Source organism: Etheostoma spectabile, chromosome 3 (assembly GCF_008692095.1).
Source record: "Etheostoma spectabile isolate EspeVRDwgs_2016 chromosome 3, UIUC_Espe_1.0, whole genome shotgun sequence".
NCBI lineage: Eukaryota > Metazoa > Chordata > Actinopteri > Perciformes > Percidae > Etheostoma > Etheostoma spectabile.
Genome location: NC_045735.1, coordinates 6490081 through 6515214, shown reverse-complemented (window position 1 = coordinate 6515214; position 25134 = coordinate 6490081). Strand labels below are relative to the sequence as shown.

Genomic DNA, 25134 nt, shown 5'->3' with positions numbered 1-25134 from the left:
TGAGGCAACAACTCCCACAATCAGGTTTTAAAGGACAGACAGGAAAAGAAGAAAAGAGACCAAATAAAACTGCAGCGAGAAAAAGAGTGAGATAGAGGGAGGCAGATAGCAATGTTGTTTTCTTCTCGCCATCGAGTGCCCCAAGAGATGATGAAGGATCTTTGATGTGTGATGTTTCCGTTCTCTACCTCTATTCACTCTCTCTTTCAATTTCTTTTCTTTGTCCTCTGGTTGTTTCGCGTCCTCCCTCTCCATTGTTTGTGTGGTTATTTATTTCATTCATTCCTTCTGTCTGTCAATTTGCATCAGGCAGAGACAGAGGAAAGTGGAGGGATTGGGGAATAGAAAACTTTTTGCTTTGCTTTCATAAGCAACGCAAGCCAGAGTTACTCTCCTGAACTTTAACTTGGGAGCTTTGAAGTTTTTGAAGTTGACACTTAATGGGGCTGAATTGATGTCTGTGCATTCGTGTATGCATGCCTGTTTGTGAGTAGGTTATATTACAAGTGGTGCGTCATTGCAGAATTGTCTTGCTTTTTCTCACGCAAATGCACAACCCTGTGTACACATGTACACACACTCGCAGTGGCTTTTTTCAGTGGTATAAAACTTTGAGTTTGTGCCATCATGGTGACTTGTTTTCTGAGTTATTTCCAGTTCTGAGCTTTTGTATTGGACACTGATTCCACCCATCCACACACACACACACACACACACACACACACACACACACACACAACAAAGTTTCTCTGTCTGTGTCCAGCTGGTGTCTTCCCATGCATAGCAGTGCACCTGTTCTCTCAAGCTCAAATGATTTTACTGAAAAGAAGCCGAACTTTTGTGCCACCTCCATCAACTGCAATAAATATGCATTGAGATCTGAAAGTTAACCATTTCTATCAAATTGACTATCATTGAATTGGCTGAGTGATTTTCTTCATAATCTTTGGCTTTTGTCCAAATGCTGTAGAAACAACGGGTTGAATTTTTGCGACGAAGTTAGAGATCAAAATGATATTGTTTTTAATCTTGTGTGCACAAGATGGATCTAATATTTACGCACAAGATATGGAGCCTAGATATGGAGCCCCCAAAGTATCCAAAGTCCTGAAAGATTTGTTTTTATCTTGTAGGAAATAGATTAAAATATGTGCACAGAACCATTTCTTTGAGTGCAAAAAAGATAAAGAAATGTTTTTCAGGAATTTGGGTGGGTTTGTAAAATAGATTAAGAAGAGAAAAACGTCAAGTCAAGTTTAGCCTGATTGTGATAGTAAACCCAATCCATTACTGAAAATAAGAAGAACAAATTATCTCTTTCTGTAGCAGTCATTTTAGGACATTTAGCTTGCAAAAAAGGGTTGCACAGTAGCCTAAAACTAAGTTTAATATATGCGCCTGCTCAGGAGCATAGAGCTATTAAGAACAACTAACAGCTAACATGTCAATGACAGCTAACATTAGACATTGCTAGTTTTGTTATTGTTGTAAGAAAACATTTTGACTACCTTAAATAAATATATCATTGCCACACTAAGAAGGTTTAGGGCTCACTGCAGTGTACGTAACACTGGGACATAGCTGATCCTAAACTGTGACTTAACCCAAAATACATCCCATACCCTAAATGCACACCAGATATGAAACATCAGTACCTTAACAACAAGTATACAGGTATCCGAATCACTCTTCAAATACACATGTCAGTCCTGCCCTAGTCACAAGCTCTTGTGCTTCACAAAGTAGTATTGACATGTGTGGCTACATAATTCCCTCCCTCCTTCTGCTCCCTGAAAGAGATCTCCAACTGACATCGCAACTCGTACAACAAAAAAGAAGAAGCGGATAGAGCGTGTGAAGGGACAGTCAGCATGTGTAAATGTGACAGGGTTTGGTGTGTGTGTGCACGTTTTACACTTGGCAGATAAGAAATGAGATGTAACCAGATTGAGAAATCCAAATAATGCAACAGACACATTTAAGATTAAGATCAAGTGTGCAACATGTATTCGATTATGTATCCTTGACACACATTAAAGTCATATCTAAACACCTTGTATACACAAAGCATAGGGACCGCATGTGCAGGGATCCCTTGTGTATGTGTTTATGCATGACCTAATATTCTACTGTACTAGACAATCAAAGTTCCTTCAGTATCATTCCCATCTGCAGCACCATCAAATCCACAATCAGATTATACCCCTGTTGATTCTGAGCACCGACTCAGCAAATCGACATGCCGCATATGTGTTAAGCAGCTATGCAGAATGATCACCAATAGGCCAGATGTTGTTTCTTGTACCTCAGTAGCAGCGAAAACGAACCGGATTGATTAGATATCCCATCTGCTGCACTAGCGTGGTATTAAAAAGCAGCTTGCTGAGCACTCTTCATTAGAGAGGGAGGTTACCCGAGGCTAAGTGCAAAGGCTGTCACAGGTTATATCAGAGTAGCTGAGAGGAAGAGGTGAAGTACTGCCCAATGAGTGTTGGCACTGTTGAGGTAAAGCATAGCCTGAAGCCGAGAAAGAGAAATGGGAGATAGTTATTCTGTGAGACACACAGACAGGCTTAATGGGCTTGTGCAATCAATTAAAATGCACAGAAAGGCAGGGTAAATGGTCAAGCATGCTGAAGAGTGGTACAGTCAAGCATTTTTTAGAATAAGTTAAACAGGTAATGCATTAATTCATTTTGCTGAGCGCTAAGCACAGAGGAAGCCAGTCTGCTTTAAAACTCACTGTTTTCTTCACAATAAATCCCAAGGTAGAGCTACAATAGATTCCCATCATTTGCAAAAAAAGGACAAGAGATTTGATTTAATAAATCCACTTTGCATGATTTAGGGGTAACACTAAAAGTTAAAATGGAAATGTCATTTCTACTAGTGGTCTGCCAAAACAGTTCCAACATGCACTTTTAACAGTATTCTGGTAAAATGAGAAGTATTAAAAATACCAGGAAAAAGAAATCATCAATCCACTGGTGAATTACATGTGTGTTTGTAATGGTTTTGCCATTTGTCCAAGTTTAGGCCTGCTGTTTTGCTTTTGTGAGAGTGTGAATGGATATTCATTTTTTTTGCCATTTGGCTGATGACTGACAGAGATGCACAACACATACATTGTGGGGATATAGAAGGGAGTATGGATAGTGCTGCACCAGAGAGTACTCCAGACACGTCGACCGATTTCACACCCCCCACACACACATCTTCAACCCTATTTAAAACCCTACCTACCCAAAAGGAGGCCAGTTACTTCACCATCAGTGATGAATACATGTCTGGTTGTATTGTATTCTGGTTGTCAGCCTTTTAGTTGTTAATGGTGCAAGCTAAAGACTGATGTAACTTCCTTCTATAAGGAGTACCTTGACTGACCACAAAATAAATTTAAGTAATTAGGAGACTTATTTTGGTCCTTTAGACAGAGCCAGGTAGCTGTTTCTTCCTGTCCCAGTCTTAATGCAAAGCTAAGGTCTAACTGTCTTGCTGGCTGTATAGCTTCATTTGTAGTGTACAGACCATACTACAGACATGAGAGTGGTATCAATCTTCCAATCAAACTCCATGCAAGAAAGCGAATAAGTGTATTTCCAAAAGTATCAAACAATTTCTTTAAAAGTGGATAACCACAGCAGCTAAGTGTTACATCATATTCAGTTATTTAGATCATGTATGACTCACTCTCTGTTTCTCTCTCTGACAGATCTGTGACAAGGAGTGGCATTACTACGTCATCAACGTGGAGTTCCCCGTGGTGACGCTCTATGTGGACGGAGTAACCTACGACCCCTACCTGGTGACTGACGACTGGCCCATCCACCCCTCACAGATTGATGTGCAGCTCACAGTCGGTGCCTGCTGGCAAGGTGAGTGGGAAGAGCTGTATTGATGATGATGCCAATGGGGATAGAGATGGTGACGATTCTGATTATGAGAGTGAAAAGCTTGTGACTGATTTTTTTTTTTCAAATATAAAAGGTATATTGGGTATTCTGTTGATTGAATATAGCTTATATGTGGGAGAAAGTGGAAGAACATGAATAATATTTTCTGAATTATTATTACTTAGGGACTCACTGAGTGTAGAACATGTTCTTCTGCCTTGAATGAACAATGTTATTACGAGGAGCACTTAGTGTGCCTTTGGCAAATGATTGAACCAGTGTGAACGAATGTGTGCAATTAAACTGTCCTCTAAACTGATAGTTGCCACCAATTGCACAAGGGTAGAAGAAAGGGCACATTTTTACAAAGTACAGCTTATCATTGATTTGATAGCCCAGATGAGACTGCTCAGTGATGCTTTGCCTCAAATAAGGAGTCAAGATATATTTTTTGTGCAGGAGCGGGTCATCATTTGTCGCTTTCATCTGCAGAGATGTACCCCTCCTCCTTCTCCTCCTCATTCCAGTTCTCTCATTGAACACTGCAAGCCTTTAAAGGATTAAAAGGGTCTTGAGTAGAAAAGGGAATTTCTATTAAAGACTATTTCAACTTTCTTAGTAGTGAGTTAAGCCTCAGTAAAGAGTTGTAAAGGTGATACTGAATTCTTAATATAAGCCATGAGCAACAACAGATTGCTTTTTCAAAGCACTGTGCTTTAAGTGTGCAGCATGTTGATTGCAAACATGATGCAAAGATGAGGTCATTTATTGTCTAACTGGCTCCTGAAGCTTTAGCTCTGACTTAGACTAAAAGAAATTCAATATTTGCAGAACCATAGTAGTGGGTTTATCTCTGCTTCCGTTGCACTGCTGAGTGACATTGCAGAAAAATGTCAAAATGATCATATTATAGTTCAGACAGGACAATGTGACAGTGTGCAAATGGATGGCAGAGTAAATGAAAATGTCATGTGGAAACGTGGAATGTCGGACCCAAATGCATAGACGGTAGACGCATGTGAGCTCAAGGATTTATTTTAATGAAAACATCCCAACAAACAAAAGGAGTCCTGGATACAGCAGGCTAAAGATAGAGAACACATCTACCAACAGAAGAAAATACATAAACAGAACAGGCAGGCAATCTAAAAAACAGGAACATGCAAACACAAATCCACTAAACAGCAAACAACGATCTGACACATGACAAATACAACAAAGAGACAAACAGGGTAATGAGATACAACCAGGAACAGGTGACCCAAGGGCTAGAAACAGGTGAAAGACCATCACAAAGGCGGGAAAACCAAAAGACAGAAGTGAAACAAGACAGAAAAAAGACTACCAAAATAGAGCAGGAAACAGAAACACACACAGCCATAAAACAAAAGGTCTGTCAGCTCATTTGTTAGGTCATTCTCATTTCCAACAACTCAACCCTCTGATGTCCAACAGGCAATCTCAGAAATAAAATCTTCTAATGGTGCTTGTCCTGATTTTGAAGTTTATTAAACTTTCTTCTCACGTACTAGCATTTCTACTGTGATTTAATTTATCACTTTCCACTTGCATAATTTCATTAATGTGGAAATCTGCAAAAGTAACACCACTACATAAAGCTGGTGACTCACTTGATGTCAAGAATTATAGGCCAATCTTCATAATTAGTAATGTAGAAAAGATACTCAAAAAGCTTATTTTTAGACAATTGTAAATTGTCTAAAAACTTCTCCCTCTTGACGCCAAATAAATCTGGATTTAGAACTAATCACTCAACAATAGCCCTTACACTATTTACCAATAATATTTCTTTCTGCACAAGATAACAGGTCTACTGGTGCAATTTTTACTGACTTTGTTTCATCTTCCATTTAAAAGGAACAAACCAAGGCTCAAAAGGGGATTGGTGGATGCAACATATAAAAAGAATGCCAGACAAAAGGTTATCAATTAACCAACAAACTTTATTAAGGAATGCAAAAATATTCCCAAAAGTAGCAAACGAAGAAAAAAAAAAAGGGGACTGGAGACCCTGGCCAAAAATAACAAAAGATGGGAAGACGTTGGACCAACCTTGCAATGCCCCATGAACCCCCCCCCCCCAATTTACCTTAAAAGAGTAAACTAATGCTAGAACAAACAAAAGATACAAATAACTAAACTACCGTAATCTACAGCCCAAACAAACTCTATAAACTAAAACAACAAAAAAAGGTGAGGAAAAAACACCTCACTAGTGTGCTGCTGGTGTGGTCTCCATGTGCCCTGTCCCTTCACTCTTTACCTTCTTATCACCTCCCCCACTCTACCTGAGCACTGATTACACTCAGGTGTGCAACAAGTAGAGGGAGCCGGGCATAACGAGGAACAGAGAGAAAGAAAGAGAAAAAAAACAAGACACACACAGAGGCACACGTAACAGACCTCAGTAAGGCGTTTAACATGGTCAATCATTATATGCTTCTTGATAAACTATATACTATTGGTGTTTTCAAAACAGCTGTTCTCTGGTTTAATGTATATTTTTCATTACAGACGTCAAAGTGTGTATCTTAATGCAGTTCTCTCCCAGCCTAGAACAATTGAAACGGGTGTCCCTCAGGCTTCTTCCCTGGGGCCCCATTTATTTGCCATTTTTGTAAATGATCTCCCACAAATATGCTCAGACTATCAGATTCATCTATACACAGATGACACAGTTGTGTATACATCTAAACACAACATATCTGAGATTCAATAGCTAAGAAAAGTAATACTCTAATTCGTATGCATTTCACATATTTATAACTGTATGTGTCATGACTCAGGGAATTTGAGGATCCAAAAGCAGAGAGCAAGCAGGAGAAAGTTTGAGCTTGAGGATTTATCTCCAAACAAAAGAAGGCCTGAATGCAGCAGGAAAAACACCTACTTTCCTAAATGTGGTAAAAGTCACTTACTTCTTCAGATACAGGAATAAAACACATGAAACTAGCATATGTAAAGCAACTAAAACACAGTGTAGCATACAACTTTGTAAAATTGTGTTGGGATAAGTAGGCTAAGTAGATATTTTTTACATCCTTACACATTCAGTCGGTCCGCTATAGTCTGTTGGGCTTTTTCTCTACGTTTGATAACAGCCGTATTTCCCTTTCTACATATTCTATGCTTCACCTCCTTGTTACTTTCCATATTATAGTCTTCACCTCCTCGTTAGTTTCCATTAGAAGCTGCTGCTCATTGGGTGAAACATATGCTACATGCGTCTTCTTCATTTCTGCATTAGTAAATCTGTGATTGATGTCGTGGTCTATTTAAGAAAGCCGGGAATGTGAACTTATCCCAGCTATCTACACCTGGCTCGACACAGCTTCACCTTCTCATCCTGGCTCGGCAAATGTGCAACCGATTAAGCCGCGAAGAGCGGATCACACTAAGTCAAGCTGCGCTTTTTCACTTATCAGGGTTATCTTTATTCTACTTTCGTGCAACAGGCTCCTGGACAAGTTAAGGGAAAACACAAGACTTTCACCTACTAAACGGCTGTTTGTGTTCCCAAAGTACTACTTCTGGACCAGTGTTTTAATTCAAACAACAAACTTTTTAAAATTATAACTAGTCATTTTAGTTAACTGTTCATCATCTAAAACTTCTCCTAATAAAGATAAATGTCTGACTTACTTTGGTCAGAAAAGTATTACCGGTACTTATTTTGTAATCCAACTATAGGACTTTGTAAGAGTTTATGTGTGGCTTTAGCACATATTGAAAAGCTAAACTTCTATTACATTTATCTGTCAAACGTGAACTGATAAGAAAGTGATCTTCTGATCTATGTTAAGCCTTTTTTTATACAAGATTACTTTGTAACCATGGGAACATATATGCACATCACTAGTCAAATTGATTTTAACACTATGGGTAAACTATTGGATTGCATTGCTTTAACATGCATGAGATACACTTGTTAGTGTGTGAAATATTTTTTACTGTTTTATTTTACTAGATATAACAATAATAACCCAGACTACGACATCAATATTAACCGTTTATTAGCCCAACAGCATGTCTTGACAGTTAAAGTTACCCACAATCCATCAAGTGTATCTCAACTACAAATCTGATAGTAGCCAAAAATAGTGTGACTTTCTGCTGCAACAACAAAGCAGTAAATTATCCAGCTAAAATGTTTGCATTTGTACATTGTCATTCTCTCTTATTCTCTAATAGAAGGTTTGCCCCCCCCATCCATCCTTCTTCATTCACCTCTGAGAGTAAGTGCTGGGAGTGCAGTTTTCACACAGGCAGCCTATATTTACCCTTTGACCTTGTGCAGAGTGTTCAGAAGTGTGTAATAGTCAGGCAACAAAGAGCAACACACTCATCTTGCCCCATTCTTCTTTTTCCTCAACTGTGTATATCACACACTGCTGTTTAGCCTCTCTGGCTTTCCTCATCACAGCAAAGTAGAATGCAGGAAGAAGTATTGATGAATACACACATTCACAAATTGAACCATAAATATGTGTATATACAGTATAGTGGCCACATATAGGCACACAGACGAGGATACAGGTACATTTACAATAAAGTTAGTGACTATTTCTCTCACACTTAAGTAAGGATGTTATTTCCAGCTCACCCATGCCTCTATTTGTCTGTTAGTCTTTTGAAAATTACGCAAATAAAGCTGAGGAAAAGGGAGAAACGATCTATTGAGCAAGAAGCACTGCACAGAGCGGGCAAAGAGAGCTGACACCATGTAAAAACCAACCTCTGTAAAGTGGAATGATCAGCGGTTTTATCACCTGTATCATTCTCGCTCCGCAGCGTCTCGCTAATCCCCTCTTCTCTGCGTCTCTGTCTGGGACTCTTAATGGTTTCTCTGGTCATGGCCTTGATTGATAACATCTGTTAAGGTGGGACAGAGCGGATAGGTGGACATCTAAAGAGAGGGCAGGTAAAAGGGAAAAAAATAGTAGCTGAGTTAAGGAGTAAGAGCAGATGAAGATTAAAGAAAGAGGAAAGAATAGGTTTAGCATAGATTAATATACTTGAATCCAAATGTGAGCTTGTGATTTTATAAGATAGACTCTACTCCCCTGGTTCTTGGCAGGGTATTAGCAAGCACTATTGCAGTAGATGGCTTTTTAATATGCAAAGCAGCTATGGTTATTATATTGAAATGAAACAAGAGCTAGATAACCAACATTTCAGTGAAGTGCAAATTGATGACAAGTAAGATCAAAGTGGTTGACACTTATTTGGGCTGACACACAAAGAAGTGTGAATACACATACAGTACTATGTACTATGTACAGAATGACCATCATAAAACATTGACTGTTCATCCTCCTTTCAAATGTACCATTGTGGCACAGCACATATGCAGTTAACAATGATACATGTAGCACATTTAACACCCATAATTCCCTTTACTAATACTTCAGACCCTGGAAGACAAAGATAAGGGTTGGTAAAAAGTCTTAAATAAGCAATAGATGGACGCATGATGTGCTTAGACTTAGGATAAAGAAATCAGCATCCTCACCAGTTACATTATCCATGTAGAAGATGGAAAATAACAGCATTGCATTAATGCACTTTACTTTGTACTGGATGTGCTATGAAAAGGTATTTTTACGTAATGTAACTCCACAAACTAATATGCTATGACTGTGGAAGTAAAATTTAAGGTACTGCTGTAGGTAGTAAGCTAGTTAGCTTAGTCATGTTAACGCCTGCAGCTTATGTTAGAGTAAATACATCGTTTAAGCCTTTCCTAACACTTTGCATTTGGTTTTGGTTTTGGAATGCAGCTGTCCAAAGCTTGACAGAACAAGTTTGGAAAAGGGGTTTAGTGACCAGTCAATATCGTTTGGCAAGAGAGAAAACTTCACATGAAAAGAACATCAAAGAGTTTGTTTCCCTGCTTGCCTCTCCAAAACTCTCACAGTAATTTGGGAGCAGGTACATGAAGGCACACAGTGCTGCACAAGCTCGCTGAAGAAGCTAGATCTGAATTAATGGAATATGAAACACTGAGTGAGCAACAAAGAAAGAGTGATGACAGAAAGGTACAGGTAGGTTTTATACTTGCCACCATATTTCCATCTGCCCAGTCAAGAAAAAGGCTGCTTTAGTCTCTAGTCTGGGGAGGTAGACCGGTAGATCACCACTACAGGGGCAACAAGGGAACTCTATCCAACTGGCCACAGTGTACAATGTAGCTGCAGTTTATTCTTCATTCTGACATGAATGTCTGCAGTTGCTGCAGTCTTGTACATTTTCACACCAGAAAGTAGGGCATGAAGGTGTTTAGTAGTGGTCAGCTGTGTCTCCACCTGCACTGACTGAGCTTTTCAGAACCTGGATAAATCACTTAGGGCAGGGATACATGTTCTTGCATCCACAGGGAATTAGGGTTACCTGGGTCAAGCTTGGGGATGTCTGATGAAGTGTAACCAAGTGATTTTGAATTGAGGACTCCACCAACTCCAGCAACTGTAAAATATTGCAGTAGAGTATTTCTGTAGTCACCAACTGGATTACCTGGTTCAAGGGCTAAACATATCTTCTCCAGAAACTGCATGCATCTGGGAGGCCACTCAGTGCACAATCAGGACCCGGGACCTACTATTACATTTTTCCAAATGAGGGTCATACTCAAGTCAGGTAGTATCACACTCAAGTCAGGTAGAAACATCAAGAAATGTGTGTACATGCTTCCTGTATCACTATGCTCTGCCATCTCAGCCCAACCTATAGAGAATATACCTAGGATTCAAAGGTCCTAAATGTATTGATATCTAAGTGATCAAGTGCTGCTGCTCTCCCTTTCATGCTGGTGATTGCTGTAAACAACAGTATAGCCTCTGAAGATGATTTAGATGATTGGAACACTTCCCTCATTTGCTGTATCTACTGGTGAACTACAATTGCAACAGACATTGGCTCAAAAGTGTAGGCTACTCTAGCAAGTTGTAGCTTTTCTTAAATACAGACAACCATGCACAGGATAATGAAGTCAGTGATTGAAAACACAGCAAATGGCACTGGGACTATGGCTTTACTGTAACACTAACCCAACAGTAAAGTTATAAAAAGGATATTATAAACCACTGTTTACCGCTTGCCTTCAACAATTATTTGAGAAAAGAAGTGTGCAGAGAGGCTAGAACAAAACAGAGAGACAGAAAGAATGGTGTTGGTATTCACCTTAGCCATATCTTCACCCATCAGTCACTACTTAATGAATAGGTTTGGATTTTTTCTTACAAATGTTATTAGATGAAGGGACTGTACCATCAGGGCTTTGGTGGATTACAGCCAGAGCTAGAGAAAAGCAGAGAGAAAGAAAGAGGAATTAGAAAATAAAGGTGAAGTTTTGATACCCACAGATAGTAACCTTTCAGCTAATGAGTGGTTTGGAGACTTCTCTGCTGGTGTTGGCCTTCACGGAGTTCAGAGAACATACTTTGACCATGTTGACTTGTTCCTTACCTTTATCCCGCCTAGATTGGCTGGCTGAGTAACACTTGCACTTTTACAGCAGCACCCTGCCACTTTGTCTCAGAATGGAGACACAGACCATGCATCTTAAGGCCAATTATAGCCATAATTTGGTCATCAGGACTCATAATTAGAGAGTGGATAAGGTCACTGTTAGTTTTATGATCTTGTAGTCTGTAAGAGGCTTATATGTGCCACATATCTGCAGAGACAAACATGACATGGTAATTAAAATCATGGGAATTACTGTTGATTAACCCTAACCTACAAATTGAATATCTACATGATGTTTCTGTGACCTATTGTAATCATTTTAAAAGAATGGGTAGAGGAGCATTGTATTTCTTCCGGTAGATCTTCTAATTAATTCTTGCCCAGTAGGTTTTATGCTTCTGCAAACATTTAAAAACAAAGTAACATCAGGTGCAAAAAACCAAAGCAAATACTGCTTATAACCAGTGGTGTTATCACAAACCTCAAACAATCTTGTGCTTTTAAATCCCAGAAAGGCCTTATGAGTTATTTTACTTTACTGCATATGTGTGTATGGTTGTGTGTGTAGGTGGGGAGGTGACCAAGCCTCGGTTCACCCAGTACTTCCGGGGCAGCCTTTCTGGATTGACCATCCGACCGGGGAAAATCGAAAGTCAGAAAGTCATTTCCTGTCTGCAGGCCTGCAAAGAAGGACTGGACATCAACTCCCTCGAGAGTCTGGATAAGAGCATAAAGGTGTTCATTCTTTCTGTTTTTTGCGGATTAAACAAACGTGATTTAACGTGGTGACATTGAATGCAGTGTGCCTTGGAGGACCATAGCTTCAAATTTACCGTCCAGTCATGAGAGTGCTGTAAAACTTCTCATCTTCAGTAACTCTTGGCAAGAAAGCAAATTAGCTTATTTCCCAAAAAATGTAAAAAAAAAAAAATCCAGTTCAAGTACGGTTCTGACTCTACTGAATAGTGATTATATGTACAACGTACATCCTCCTCTGGTGTGTACACATACGCAAACTCACACCTGTAAATCCCAGTTGACACACAAAACGCTACTTCTTTAAATCAGTTGGCTTCCAAGAAACCCCTCAGAAGTCACCACACCCCCACCCCACTTTCACCAGCTCAGCTAATCCATCTCTCTGCACTGTGGAAGATAGAGGGAAGTCAAGATGGATAGTTTTTTTTTTGCGGACTCAAACCCTACCCCCTACCCACGCATTCTCAGCTCCTTTAACTACTTTTCTACCTATCTCTCTTTACTCTTCTCTCCCTCCTGCTGCTCTTTCCATAGAGCTCATTGTGCTGTGGTGCAGCAAAGAGATCCTTGCCAGCTTTTTGAGAAGACAAGGTGGGATGAGGAGAGGACAACCTCTCTAGGTCCAGTGTAGTTTATCTTTTAAAAGCTATTTCATTTTCTTTGGCTCCCATAAGTGGATGGGAGGCTTAAGGAGAGCATTTGGCAGGCTGGCACAGCAAAATCAGAAGAGGGAAGGAAGGATAGACAGAGGTAGTTTGTGGCAGATGGACAGTAAGGGGACAGAGAAGATGAGTGGAGACAGCAAAAGAAGGGAAGGTGGTAAGGGGAAAATGACAGAAAATGAGACTATGGAGAGCCCCATGGAGTGCTGAAGTACTGTCACCCTGCTGCTGAGAGACAGTTTTAGGAAATGGGAGACACTCAGTGCAGTTCCAGCAGGAGACGACTAAACCCTCTTTTAGGAAAAAAGGGCCTCAAATCCCTACCATCAATCCCCTCAGGAGAACACACACATCTGTCATACTTGTGATTAGGGTCCACAGACTATTTTCTAGCCCTTGACTTAAAGAGCCATACCAGTGTTTTTTTGTCAATTTTACGAACCTTTACAACAAAGTACACACATAATCCTTTCACTATTACTCTGCTGCCTGTTGTCTATGCCCCCACTGCTTTCCATTAATTCCAGTACTGAAAATATTAGATTAGATTAGATTTAAATTTATTGTCATTACACATGTACAGGTACATTGCAATGAAATGCAGTATATTTGCAAATGCCTGAATGCCTTGAAACTGATGTAACTGATTGGCTCCAGCTATAAATGTCTCTGTTCATGTTTCAACGTTTTATCATCAACTGCTTCAGGTTTCTAGCCATCTAACATCTCAGTTTTCTCTTTCCATAGTTCCACTTTAACCCAGCACAGTCTATATTGGTAATGGAGGGAGATGACTTGGAAAACATGAACGCTGCTGTAAAGAAAGTTTCCTACATAAACTCTCGTCAGTTTCCCACGCCAGGCATCCGACGTCTGCACATCTCCACTGCCGTCCAGTACGTACTTCTCTTATTCTTCTTGTTTTTTTAAAGTTGTCTTTTGCACTATTTACTTTCTATCTACAATTCTAGGATTGTTTACTTAAGTCCTCTCCTATTGTCCCGGTTTCTCTGTGTTTTCTCTTTTAGATATCAGAAGTGTTAACCCACTTTGGCACTTCTGTTAAGCGTTAAGACAACATAGTAGATATCACAGCCTGACTGATAGATAATTATCTTTCTTCTCATGCATTGATCCCCCCCCCCCCTCTCTCTCTGTTTCTCATTTCTTCTGCTGTCACTTCCTTTAATACACCCTTTTCTGTTAACTGTCGCCACTGGGGGCCAGTTTTTACATTTTCATGTCATGTACTAATGTTTCTTCCTGGATTCTGCTGGAGGAATAAAAAAAAAGAGATACAAAGTGTGTGTGTGTGAGTGTGAAAGAGAGAGAGAGAGAGAGAGAGAGAGAGAGAGAGAGTCTGTCTGGTAAAATAGCCTCCCTCAGTGGGTTATCATTAAAATTCATGATTGTTTTAAATATATGTAGACTCCTACAGTGCAGCCCTGGGAGTTCACTCTCCACCCTCCTGTTGGGTTCGATGCACGGCCGTGGACCATAAACTGCTGGTGATGAGGCAGAGTCATCGTAGCTAGAGGCAAATTGATTATCAAGGAATACATTATGCTAATGACTGCTATACTTGCATCATCGCTAAATGTTGTTCAAATTAAGTTTTTCTCGCAGACCGCCGACTGGTTTGTAGTTGCCATAGCTGTGTGCATGCCGGAGTGTGTGTGCATGTGTGTATTAAGGAACGGAAAAAGCATGAAACACTACTTGCGTAAATGTGTGGCAAATGTGTGAGAGGACAGCCATTCAAAAACAGATGTAGAGATTCATTGATGAGGTGTATTTTAACTTCCCGTTTATTTTTATACTCACATCCAGAAGAGACACCATTGGAATAAAATCTCCTCAATTAAGTTAGTCATATGCTGAGAACCTGAAACATGGCATCCTGCCAAAACTGCATAAACTCCCCTCACTGCTGCAGACAGTATTGCTCCTCACAAAGGCACAGGTATTTTAAATATTCCCTGCTGATGCAATGAAACTTGTTTCATGCAGATACCTATAGTAACTGCAATTACTGCAAGCATCAGGAAAATAATTAAGCAAACAGCGCTAAACTGAAAAATGACCTTTGTGGACTCCCCTGTCATTATTTTTCATTGCAACAAACTTATTCAGCCACTACTTCCACATGCCTTTATTTTATTAATCTAGCATTTAAGTTCTTTCTTACTATTTATGAACTGAATGAAAGATATGAACCCTATTTAGATACCAATACATGTGAAGGAATGTGCCTCAATAGAAATTATATTTTGATATGTCTGCAGAGAAGGCTACGGAAGCCTTTGTTAAGGGCTTGAGAACAAGTGAAAAAAGGTTTTGCCAGGATAATCTTTCATAGTTCCGTAAAAAGTCATCTGTGAAACAAGTGGGAAAATAAAGTTTTCCCACAGGTGAATGGCAGGTGAATTTGTTTTTGGTCAGGATTTTTCTAAAGCCCAGTTCAGACCAAAGATTCGAGACGAGACAGTTTGAAACTTGGAACTACTTGCAATGCGCCGGTCTGCAGCATTCTGAAACCTGCCAGTTTTCCCCAATGCGATTAGACGAGACAGTGTATCAGCTCCATAGCAATGACAATGTGTCAACGTTTGCTGTTACTGAAATAAAATGCTATTACTGCCTATTTGCACAGGTGCAGAGGCAGTCAATCTGTCTGATAAGAAAGTGTTTTTATGACAAACATTCACAAGGGTTTATTTAAATATTTCTGGATTGCTGGATTGCGCTCCAGCACTGGACAAAAAAGAGGAATACAAAGTGTGAAGTAAAATGTGTTATTCGCAGGGTTAATATTGTCATGTCAAAGGGAATAGTGCATTAACCCCTGAATGATTTGGATTCCACCCATTACATGGATTACAGTTTATTGTTTGAACACTTTTAAGTATAAAGCGAGACCTATGAGTTACCCCGACAATTAAGTCCATAAAACCCATACCGGGCTCAGCTTATGTTGTTGCTAAAAAGGTTCAATTCAGAATTCTAAATGGACTTACCGTTGTTGTTTACGTTTGAGTGTGTAAGCCATACAGAGTTAGCCTGACCAGTGTGTAACTTCCGTTTACTGGAGCAAATCTTTGTGTAGTGTTGTTGATAACGTGGGTGATTTAACGTCAGATTTTATTCAGTCAGCAAACCCCACCCCCCAACCCCACCAACGGCCACCAACAGTATCACTCCTCGCAAATAAACAGAGATGTTAATTAATTCCTCCAAATGCAATTAAATTAGTTTTTTACTGACGACTAATAACTGCAATTACTGCAGGCATCGAGTAAACTAAAAGTAACTGGTGCTAATCTTTGCAGGAGCCCTTTTAGGCTCCCTTGTCATATTTCTTTATAATTAAGTTGGACTGACTCCAAGTTGTTGTTTTTTTAGCTCAGCAGGCCCACGCAGTAGCCGTCTTACTGCATCACTGAGTTTGTATCTCCCACTGCTCACAACAATGGCTTAGTGCCCGAGCTGCAAACTGACACACACCACCGGCTTTGGCCACAAGAAAGAAAAGGAGAGATTACACAATGTCCTGAAATCTGTTTTTGTCTTGACACAGTGGCTTCAGACAACTGACTGCGGAGGATTAGAGACAATAGTTAAATGTAATCCAGAAGTCAGACAAAGTTTCAGCAATATTTTTTTTTTTTCATTTGTATCACTATAAGTGTGTGCTATGTGAAGACCAAAAGGAAGAACAAATAAATGTTTCTGTCGTTTCTGTGTATGTTGGTGCCCCTGAGGGAATTGATCATTTTGCTATTATATTTCAATTATATTCAACTTTATTCACCTTTACCTATTTTCTCTTCCATCACGTTATTAATTATCACGTTACATAACAGTACACTGTTAATCTGACAAACAGGATGTAGATTGGCGTGCACGGCACCACAATGCTTTACATTTCATAGTGGCGAAATCCGAAAGTGTCCGAAATTTCTATCTGCTCCTCAGATCTCTTCAGGGTAAATCCAGACAGCTAGCTAGACCATCTGTCCAATCTGAGTTTTTGTTTGCACGACTAAAACAACTTTTGAATGTACCTATGTTCCACCAAAACAAGGTCCTTCCCGAGGCCATTTTGCAGCGGCACGGTGGCTTTGTTCAGCGCGTAGCACTGCCCAAGACGATTGCGATTGTTTTTTTCTCCCATTACGGAATGCTGTGTGGACTAACCAGACACTCCTTTGCGGCGCTGTGAAGGAAGGTCTGTGGAGTTTTCCTCATTCTATTCCTAAAAATTAGAGATATGAAAACAAATGGGAGTTCATCAAATTGGTGTTCGTATTGCAGCACAGTTTTCATCACAATGTAGGTGAGAAAACAGGGGATACAAAACAGCTGAAATCTATTGCCCATGTTTCTAATGCAGGAAATCAGCTTGTAATGAGTTTTTGCTGTAGCTGGTTACAGAGCTACAGAAAAGAGAGAAAGCATTGATGTTCTTCTCACTGACAAACGTTTGTGTGCTTGAAAGGCTTTTGGTGAAATGTAAAAACATGTTGTTTGTTCAGCTTTTACGGCTTACACCACCACCCTCAATATACTCCCCCCCTCTCTCTCCCCTCTGTCCTCTCATTTTAATGTCTCTCATTTCTCATGTGATTGATGTGTAATATGCAGTCTTCACGCTGTGTGTACTGTATGTTTGTATCATGCATCACAATGGTTGTGAGTCAGATATCTGAACTAATGTTTGTGAATATGTCCATCTGTGTGTGTCTGCTCCCCCATGTGTGGCTGTGTTGTCAGCTCACATCTTTCTAGCTCAAGTCCGAGAGAGCCAATACGTGTCCGTCTTTTAAAGGTTACCAGTGGATGCTCTGTATTGAAACACAGCACATGCTGACAGGCAGGCGGGAAGGCAGGCATGCATGTGTGAAAACTCAGCAAGCACACTGTTTCAGGTCTGTGTCTCTGCTTCCTGAGCACTGACAGAGTGTTTTACTCCTGTGGTCTGGATTTATCAGCTTTTAGTACAGTCAAAAGTTCCTGTTGGTAGTGATAAACGTCATTAGCTGCTGTAATGTTTCACAGATATACATTCTGATGCTGAAAACTGTAAGTATACTTGTATTATGGACCAAGCTATTTTATAAAATGTCTTTTGTGCCCCTCTGTGCCCTCTGTCATCTTTTGTTACTGTGTATTAATTTGATGGTTCTTATATAAGACCTTTTCTTTCCTGAATAAGGCTCAGCCATGTTGAGTGAAAGCAGGATGAAAATAAAAAAATGCACTTGGAGACATTGTCATACAGTCACAGAGGGCAACCTGTATATGCTGGACATATTGTATGTGGGAGAGTGCGGTCAATGCCATGGTATTGTAAAAGGTTTCAGTAATATAAGTCACCAATGAAAATTTGTTTTTTCATGTCAGTGTTATCACTGACTACACACTACTAAACACATCCACAGGAGAAAGAAACTTCATCTGGGTTCTTAACATGGGGCAACTAGAAAATGCATTTTCTACAGAAAAAGCTTGTGAACGCTGAAATGCTAAATTGCTAAAGCTAAATCAGATTGCTGGCATAATTGCGTATGAAGATAGTGAGGAAGTGAGAATTGTTGGAAAAGTGAGAATGGTTTTACTTAGTACGAATGTTGAATGAAACCAAATTTTTAAAGCATAGAGCATTGTATAGCATGTTTAAAATTTATAGCATGGCATGTTGAACAAAATTATTAAAAAAGTCAAAGCATTGTATGTTAAAAACAATCATCAAATGGTATGTCAAAAAAAGCAATAACAGTCATGAAATAGTATGTTGAAAAACGTCATAGTATAGTATGTCAAAAAAAGTCATAGTAATGCATGTCGAAAAAAGTGATATAAAAAGTCATAGTATAGCATCAAAAAAAGTGATATGATGTGTCGTCACAGTATATAAAAATATAGTATGTCTAAAAAGGTCTGAGTATAGTTTGTCAAAAAAAGGCATACTATAGTATGTCGAAAAAGGTCAAATTATAGTATGTCGGTAAAAAAACGTCATGAAAAGGGCCAGCAGTCTGCAGTGACTGCATGCTGGTTGACGGTTCAGTATGTCCAATAAAATTATTTTAAAAAGTCATACATTGAAAACAGTGATAACAAAGTCATAGTATAGTATGTCAGGAAAAGCTGTTAAAAAGTCATAGTAAGGTATGTCAAAAATAATCAAAGTATAGTTTGTCAAAAAGAGTGATAAAAAAGTCATATACTGTGTTGAAAAAAAAATGTAAGTTATGGAACGGGACAGCCCAGACTGGGAACTGGACCAAGGGCAGAATGTAGACTGCCACCTGCTGGTTGATTGTTGGTGCAGTATTAACCCTTGTGCCACTGCTCTACCATTTTGCGGAAAATAGTTATAGCATAGTATGTTAAAAATAAAAAGCCATTATTAAGCGATAGTATAGTAAGTCGAAAAAGGTCATGGTATAGTATGTTGGGAATATTCATAAAAAAGTCTTCCAATGATTGTCTTATCACCCTAAGGTAAATATAATAGAGAAAGCTTTGTTTTTGGCACATTTGTCTTTTTCACTTAATATATTAGACCTCAAAACATGAAAGACTTGAATATTCAACCGTATGGCTTCTAATTATAGCTAAGCTATCTGTCCTGACACAGAGCGCAAATGTCCGTAAAAAAGTGATAGCTTGTTGAAAAAAGTCACACTTCAGCATGTCAAAAAAGTCATAAAAAAGTGATAGTTCAGTATGTTGCAAAAAGTGATGAAAAAGTCATAGTTTTGCACGTCGAAAAATGTGATAAAAAGTCATTGCGTAGTATGTCAAGTCAGAATATTACTTTTTAGACATACTTTTATCCCTTTTGCATAATGAAATGCACTACATGTCAGGACAGTTAGCTTAGGGAGTTAAGTTCATTTTTGGAAAGATTGAGGTTTAGTGATTGAGGCTTCTATGCACTGTTAAGTTTTGAGTTCCAACATACTTTGACTTTTTTTGTCAGAAAAATGCCAGTAAAAAGTCAGGTTTTAGTATGTCAGAAAAAAATGTCCATCCTGAAATGGTTATCAAACCTGGATAAGAGTCTGAAATAAAGACTTGCTGGTTGCAGCAGTGACAACCTCTTAGCAAGTGTGCCACGATAAAGTTCATGTTGAAAAACGTAGTAGCATAGTATTTTGAAAAAAATTATGCAAAAAAGTGTGGCTAAAAGTGATGAAAATGTCATAGCATAGCATGTCGAAAAAGTGATCAAAAAGTCATAGTATAGCATGTCGAAAAAGTTATAGTATTACTTGTTAAACATACTATTATCACTTATTCACAATGAAGAGAGCTATGTGTAAATTCTAACTTCTGGATGAAAGAGACAAATATGCCAAACACAATATTTTAATAAAAAAGGCATAGCATAGTATGTCAAAAAAGTCATAGTGTTACTTGTTAAACATACTATTATAACTTATTCACAATTACGATTACCAGCTGTTCCAGCTCTTTTATTCACATCAGCTGTCATTCCCCTGTCTTTCTTCACCTCTTCAGGTGTTTTGGGGAAGACACTTGTATCACCATCCCAGACATTGATGCAGTGGTGATGGTGTTGCAGCCCAGTGAGCCCAGGATAACCATCACCGGAGTGGAGAGACTGAATCAGCCAGCCTCCGACCTCAGAGCGCCAGGCGGCACAGTTCTGTTCCAGGACCTCCACATCATCAGCACAGTCACCAGGGCAGACGCCACCGCACATCACACAGGTATGGACTGTCACACGGTGCTTCCAGGGTACATTCCCTGTGCCAAGCTCATTCTCTAAAAGGTGCAAGTCTGAGTGCACCTCACAAAGTGGTAGATACATACCTCCCTGCATCTAGAAAGCTGTCTTGACTAAATATTTCAGCTGTTTTTCATATTGATAATGTGTTCACTTATTCATGATGTCCCATAGCCGATGAAGTGCCACCTGTTTCACAGACCTTCAGAGAAAGCTGAACATAGCGTAACGTCTCATGAGACTGAATTAGAGAGCATTTCTTTCATCTGGTACATCTGCATGCAACGTGAATTCAAAATAAACAAACGTGCTTTTACTCTCACACTGCCAAATTCTCTGGCTTGGAATAAGTAAACATTCAAAACTCCAAAAAAGTAGTTACCAGTGAATCTGTGGGATTCAAAAGTATGGAATTGTTCAGATCTTTACTTACACTTCAACACAATAAAATAAAATCTTTATCCATTGTAATGGGATGTATTTCAGAATAAATTCAGTAGAATATGGCATGGTATGAAATACAAGAGGGGTTTAAATCAAGGCCACCAGATTTTTATTGAATCTCTTAAAACGGGGCGTTACTTAGCAAATATGGCGGCACAATATGAAGTTGTTATTAACTAACTAAAAGATCTCCTTCGGCCCACTATTAACAAAAGAGATTTCTGTAAAACTGTTGGCACAACACCTCCAAGTGTAACGATAATATCTTGTGAGTCATTTCCATTCAAGTGAAGTCTTGGACTTCAGAATCTAGTTCTTATTACAGCCATGAAAAATATATTTTAATTATATAAGATATTTTGCATATAACAAGAGACAACGGAAGAATTAACACAGGGTACTTGATTCAAACTTAGAAAATTATTTATTTTCTGTGTTAAAAGTAGAGAATTAAGTTTTGCAAAAATGCACTTAAAGTATTACAAGTAAAAACATTATTTCCTGTAAAATGTAGTGGAGCAGCATCAAATCGGAGAACCCAAGAACCCAAAAATGGACCATGAGTACAAGACTTGAGTAAATGTGCCACTGGTTTGCAAATACATGTAACACCCCCTCAGATACAGTTGAGTACTTCTGTTTACCAGGAGTAATCTACGGTGTAAGCTCTAGACTTTTGTTCCATGCAAGCCTCGTCAGTGTTGAGTCAACTTCCTGCTGCAGAGTCCCTCCACTCTCCTGTCTGTTCTTCTGTGACTGCAGACTGCAGAGTAAGACCTGAACCTTCTACAGGACTGATTCTCGGGTCAGGGTCGAACCGCCTTTACCGGCACCAAATGAGTATGACATTTAAATCCCTACGGCTCTAGTCTCGTCCAATGATCTGACCACCAAGGCTGGAACATCCCGGCTTGGCCCGGCTCGGCCCCGGGCCCCCAACGATCGTAGCCAATTAGGAGCAGATAAGCAGAGCGAGAGGGAGGTTTTATCCTTCCATTGTGTGTAATGCGGCGAAGAAAGAAGAGCAGAAAGTGGCATTGCTTTCAGGAGTCGGTGGAGCTCTTTCTGCTGGTGAAATAGAGACTGCAGCTGGGGGGAAGAGATTAGCTAGGAGCCAGAGAAAGACATAGAAATGGAAGAAAGAGAGAGGAAAGAGGAGGGGAGAGAGTTTGTGTGGGTGCGGGAGGCAAGATGAAGTTCTATAATGAGCAGATTTTGTGTTCTCTCTGGGCTTAAAGGATTCCAGATAAATCACAAATTTCCTTTGCAGGGCATGCAGTTAGTTTCTTTTGGACGGTGTTAATCACCCCTTCGCTCTCTTCTATGCTTTGTCTCTCCCTGTCATTCATTTATCTTTCTATTGAGCATGCTCAGCACACTGCATCTCTTACTACAGTATCTTTTCCAGGCTCATTCTAATGTCTTTTGTCAAAGCCAAGGTCATCAATTCTCTCTTAAACTCATTTTTAATGCTCAACATTTTGTACCAGTTGCTTTAACGACAGTTTTCTGTTTTCTATCTCTCCTCCACTGCTTTGCTTTCAGGTTTTTTCTTCAGCTTTCATTTCAATTGCTCTCCTAGTCGTTCTCCATCTCTTTTCTTTCCTTGGTAATTCTTTCAAGGGAGCCCAGTTCTTTTTATTCATCTCCCTCTAAGATGCACACAAACTGTTCCTGGGACAGTCCTGCACTCAGTCTGTCCTTTTTACGACTTGTGTCGGCTACTGTACTGTACTTTTCAGTTCTCCATTCATGTCAAAGCAGAAGCTTATTTCAAGCCAGATACAGTAGCTTATTAAATATGGAGGAGGATGAGGATGAGGAGGAGGAGGAGGAGGAGGAGGAGGGGGAGGAGGAGGAGGGGACAAGCTAGTCTTGTTTTGTTTGAAAATACTTTGAATGTCAACAAGAAGTAATGTCACCCAACATCACCTTTAAGATGTTCCCTCCAAGCCCCTTTTCAGTGGAAACCCCAAACCAAAGAGCACATTTAAAGAAATGCCTTCATGCACAATAATACAGAAGTAACTTCTCTTCTGGAACACAACTTTCTTGCTACTTGTTTTGCTCAGTCTACAACCCCCACCCCCCACCCCCACCCCAAGACCTTCGTCCAGACATACACATGCCACGTCTGTCTTACTCCATTGGGAAGCTGTTAAATGGGCATAGCTGGTTCCCTCCCCAGGGAGTGTACAGTGAGGGAGAAGGATGGGTAGCAGTGAGAGGTGGAGGCTAGTGCTTAGTAGCCTGTCAAAGAGCCCCAGCAGCCACCCAGCACTGCTCTGGGCTGTCTGAGGGGACTTGTTACCACAGCAGCTCACAGCGCTGTCTGTGTCCCGAGAGTTGACAAATAATTGGAGTCTGGGCGTAGGAGCAGGTGTGTTGTGCCCTGTACTGTTTGAATTATGGTTCTTTAAAGTTTTCACTCTATATTTGTATTAGTTTGGTTCATTTAATTTAAGAACTTATGTAACCACAATTAGGTGCATAAAACTGGGCTTCCAAGAAAACTGCAACACAGTTCATTAGCAATGAGAACATAATTCAAACCAAAAATAGAAAATGACCTTAAATCCAAGTTTTATTGCCTGCAGTTTTTCATGTTGGAACAGTCTAGAATATTGTTTGGTAGTTCTCTGGTACAAGCACAAAGTGTGCGTGTGTGTGTGTGTGTGTGTGTGTGTGTGTGTGTGTGTGTGTGTGTGTGTGTAGAGCATCGACCCGGGTTGCAGGAGGAGATTATTCATAACTTGGACTACTGTGATGTCCTGGTGTTGGGGGAGGAGCTAGTGCCAGAGGAGGAGTCTCTCCAACTACAGCGCCGCGCTCTGCTAGGAAAACACCTCGACGCCACTAACTCCACTTCTGGCATGTCCATATATGGTAGGTTACTATGTTAACCACACCAAAGCTACTGTTAATGTGATGTGTTCTCAGCCAGTAGGTTAATGATAACAACAACAAACACATCTCCCATTTACACATCCATAGATTCACCTTAACCTTGTTTAAAGGGATTTTTTCCTTCCAATTTTCCCCTTGTCTTTCTCTACAAGCAGTGACTATAACAACCCCCTGCTGCCTCTTTCCATAGGTGTGGACTCCATGTCCAACTATGAACAGGTGATCCGACAGGTGCGTTACTATAACTGGCGTCCTGGACAACTAACAGAGAGAAGGTTTCGCCTCACCTGCTCGGAGCTCAATGGACGCTACACCAGCAATGAGTTCAACCTCGAGGTCAGTGTGAACTACTGCTTAATTTAGGTGGATTATGCTGTACATCAATTATTTCCCTCTTTATTCAAGCCAAAACACCAAACATTATTTGGTTCCAGCTGGCCAAATTTGAGGATTTGTGGCTGTTCTTTATCAAATATGACAGTAATCTGAGTATCTTAAGTCAAAGTGTTGAAGAAAAGCACAAGCAATTTGAAGACGTCACCTGAAAAATTCTACAGTTGTTACTATTTGCAGACATTAAATACAAAAAACAACCTGAGTGCTTTCAGTTTAGTCATCTTCTGTAACATATTGGTGGAAATAAAGATGAAAGATTCAGCCCACCAACTCACACAGTAAGATACATGTTTCAAGTGAAAATTGAAGAAAATGGCCCTAGAGCTGAAAAACAGCTCTAAAATAACAGATGGCATTGCAAATATTTACAAAACAAAAACATTGATATTGCTTATTGTAGTCAGAAATAGTAAAAGCATGCTACGACCAAACACAAAATTGCTTCTTAGAACAAACTGGACAGGAGTTGCTTGAACTGGCAAAAAGATGAATCAGATCAGGTGTCTGGCAACACTTAAAAATGAGTAGCCACTCCAGTAACATCAATAGCAACTGATATTTGAAAGATTCTATGTATACCAAAAAAAGCATCAAATCAAATTTAACTAAAATGATCCACACTGATGTTATCAACATTTTAGGAACAATCTGATTTGATCCAGTCATGTTAATGTGGACCTTTCAGTTAAAACTGCTCAGTGGTAGAGCGGTCGCCCTCCAATCAGAAGGTTGGGGGTTTGATCCCTGGCCCTGCAGTCCCATGTTGAGTTGTCCTTGGGCAAGACACTGAACCCCAAGTTGCCCCCGATGCTGCGCCATCGGAGTG

General features: G+C 39.8%; 1 protein-coding gene across 1 annotated transcript in view; it reads left to right on the top strand.

Annotated features, from left to right (window-relative positions):
* Nucleotides 1-25134, top strand: part of LOC116687151 (calsyntenin-2) — a 222789-nt gene that overhangs the window by 189408 nt on the left and 8247 nt on the right. The window contains exons 9-14 of the mRNA XM_032512334.1: nt 3713-3875; nt 11950-12116; nt 13550-13698; nt 20333-20544; nt 23721-23891; nt 24103-24248. Coding sequence (XP_032368225.1) covers nt 3713-3875; nt 11950-12116; nt 13550-13698; nt 20333-20544; nt 23721-23891; nt 24103-24248 — 1008 coding nt within the window. The remainder of the gene's footprint in view (nt 1-3712; nt 3876-11949; nt 12117-13549; nt 13699-20332; nt 20545-23720; nt 23892-24102; nt 24249-25134) is intronic.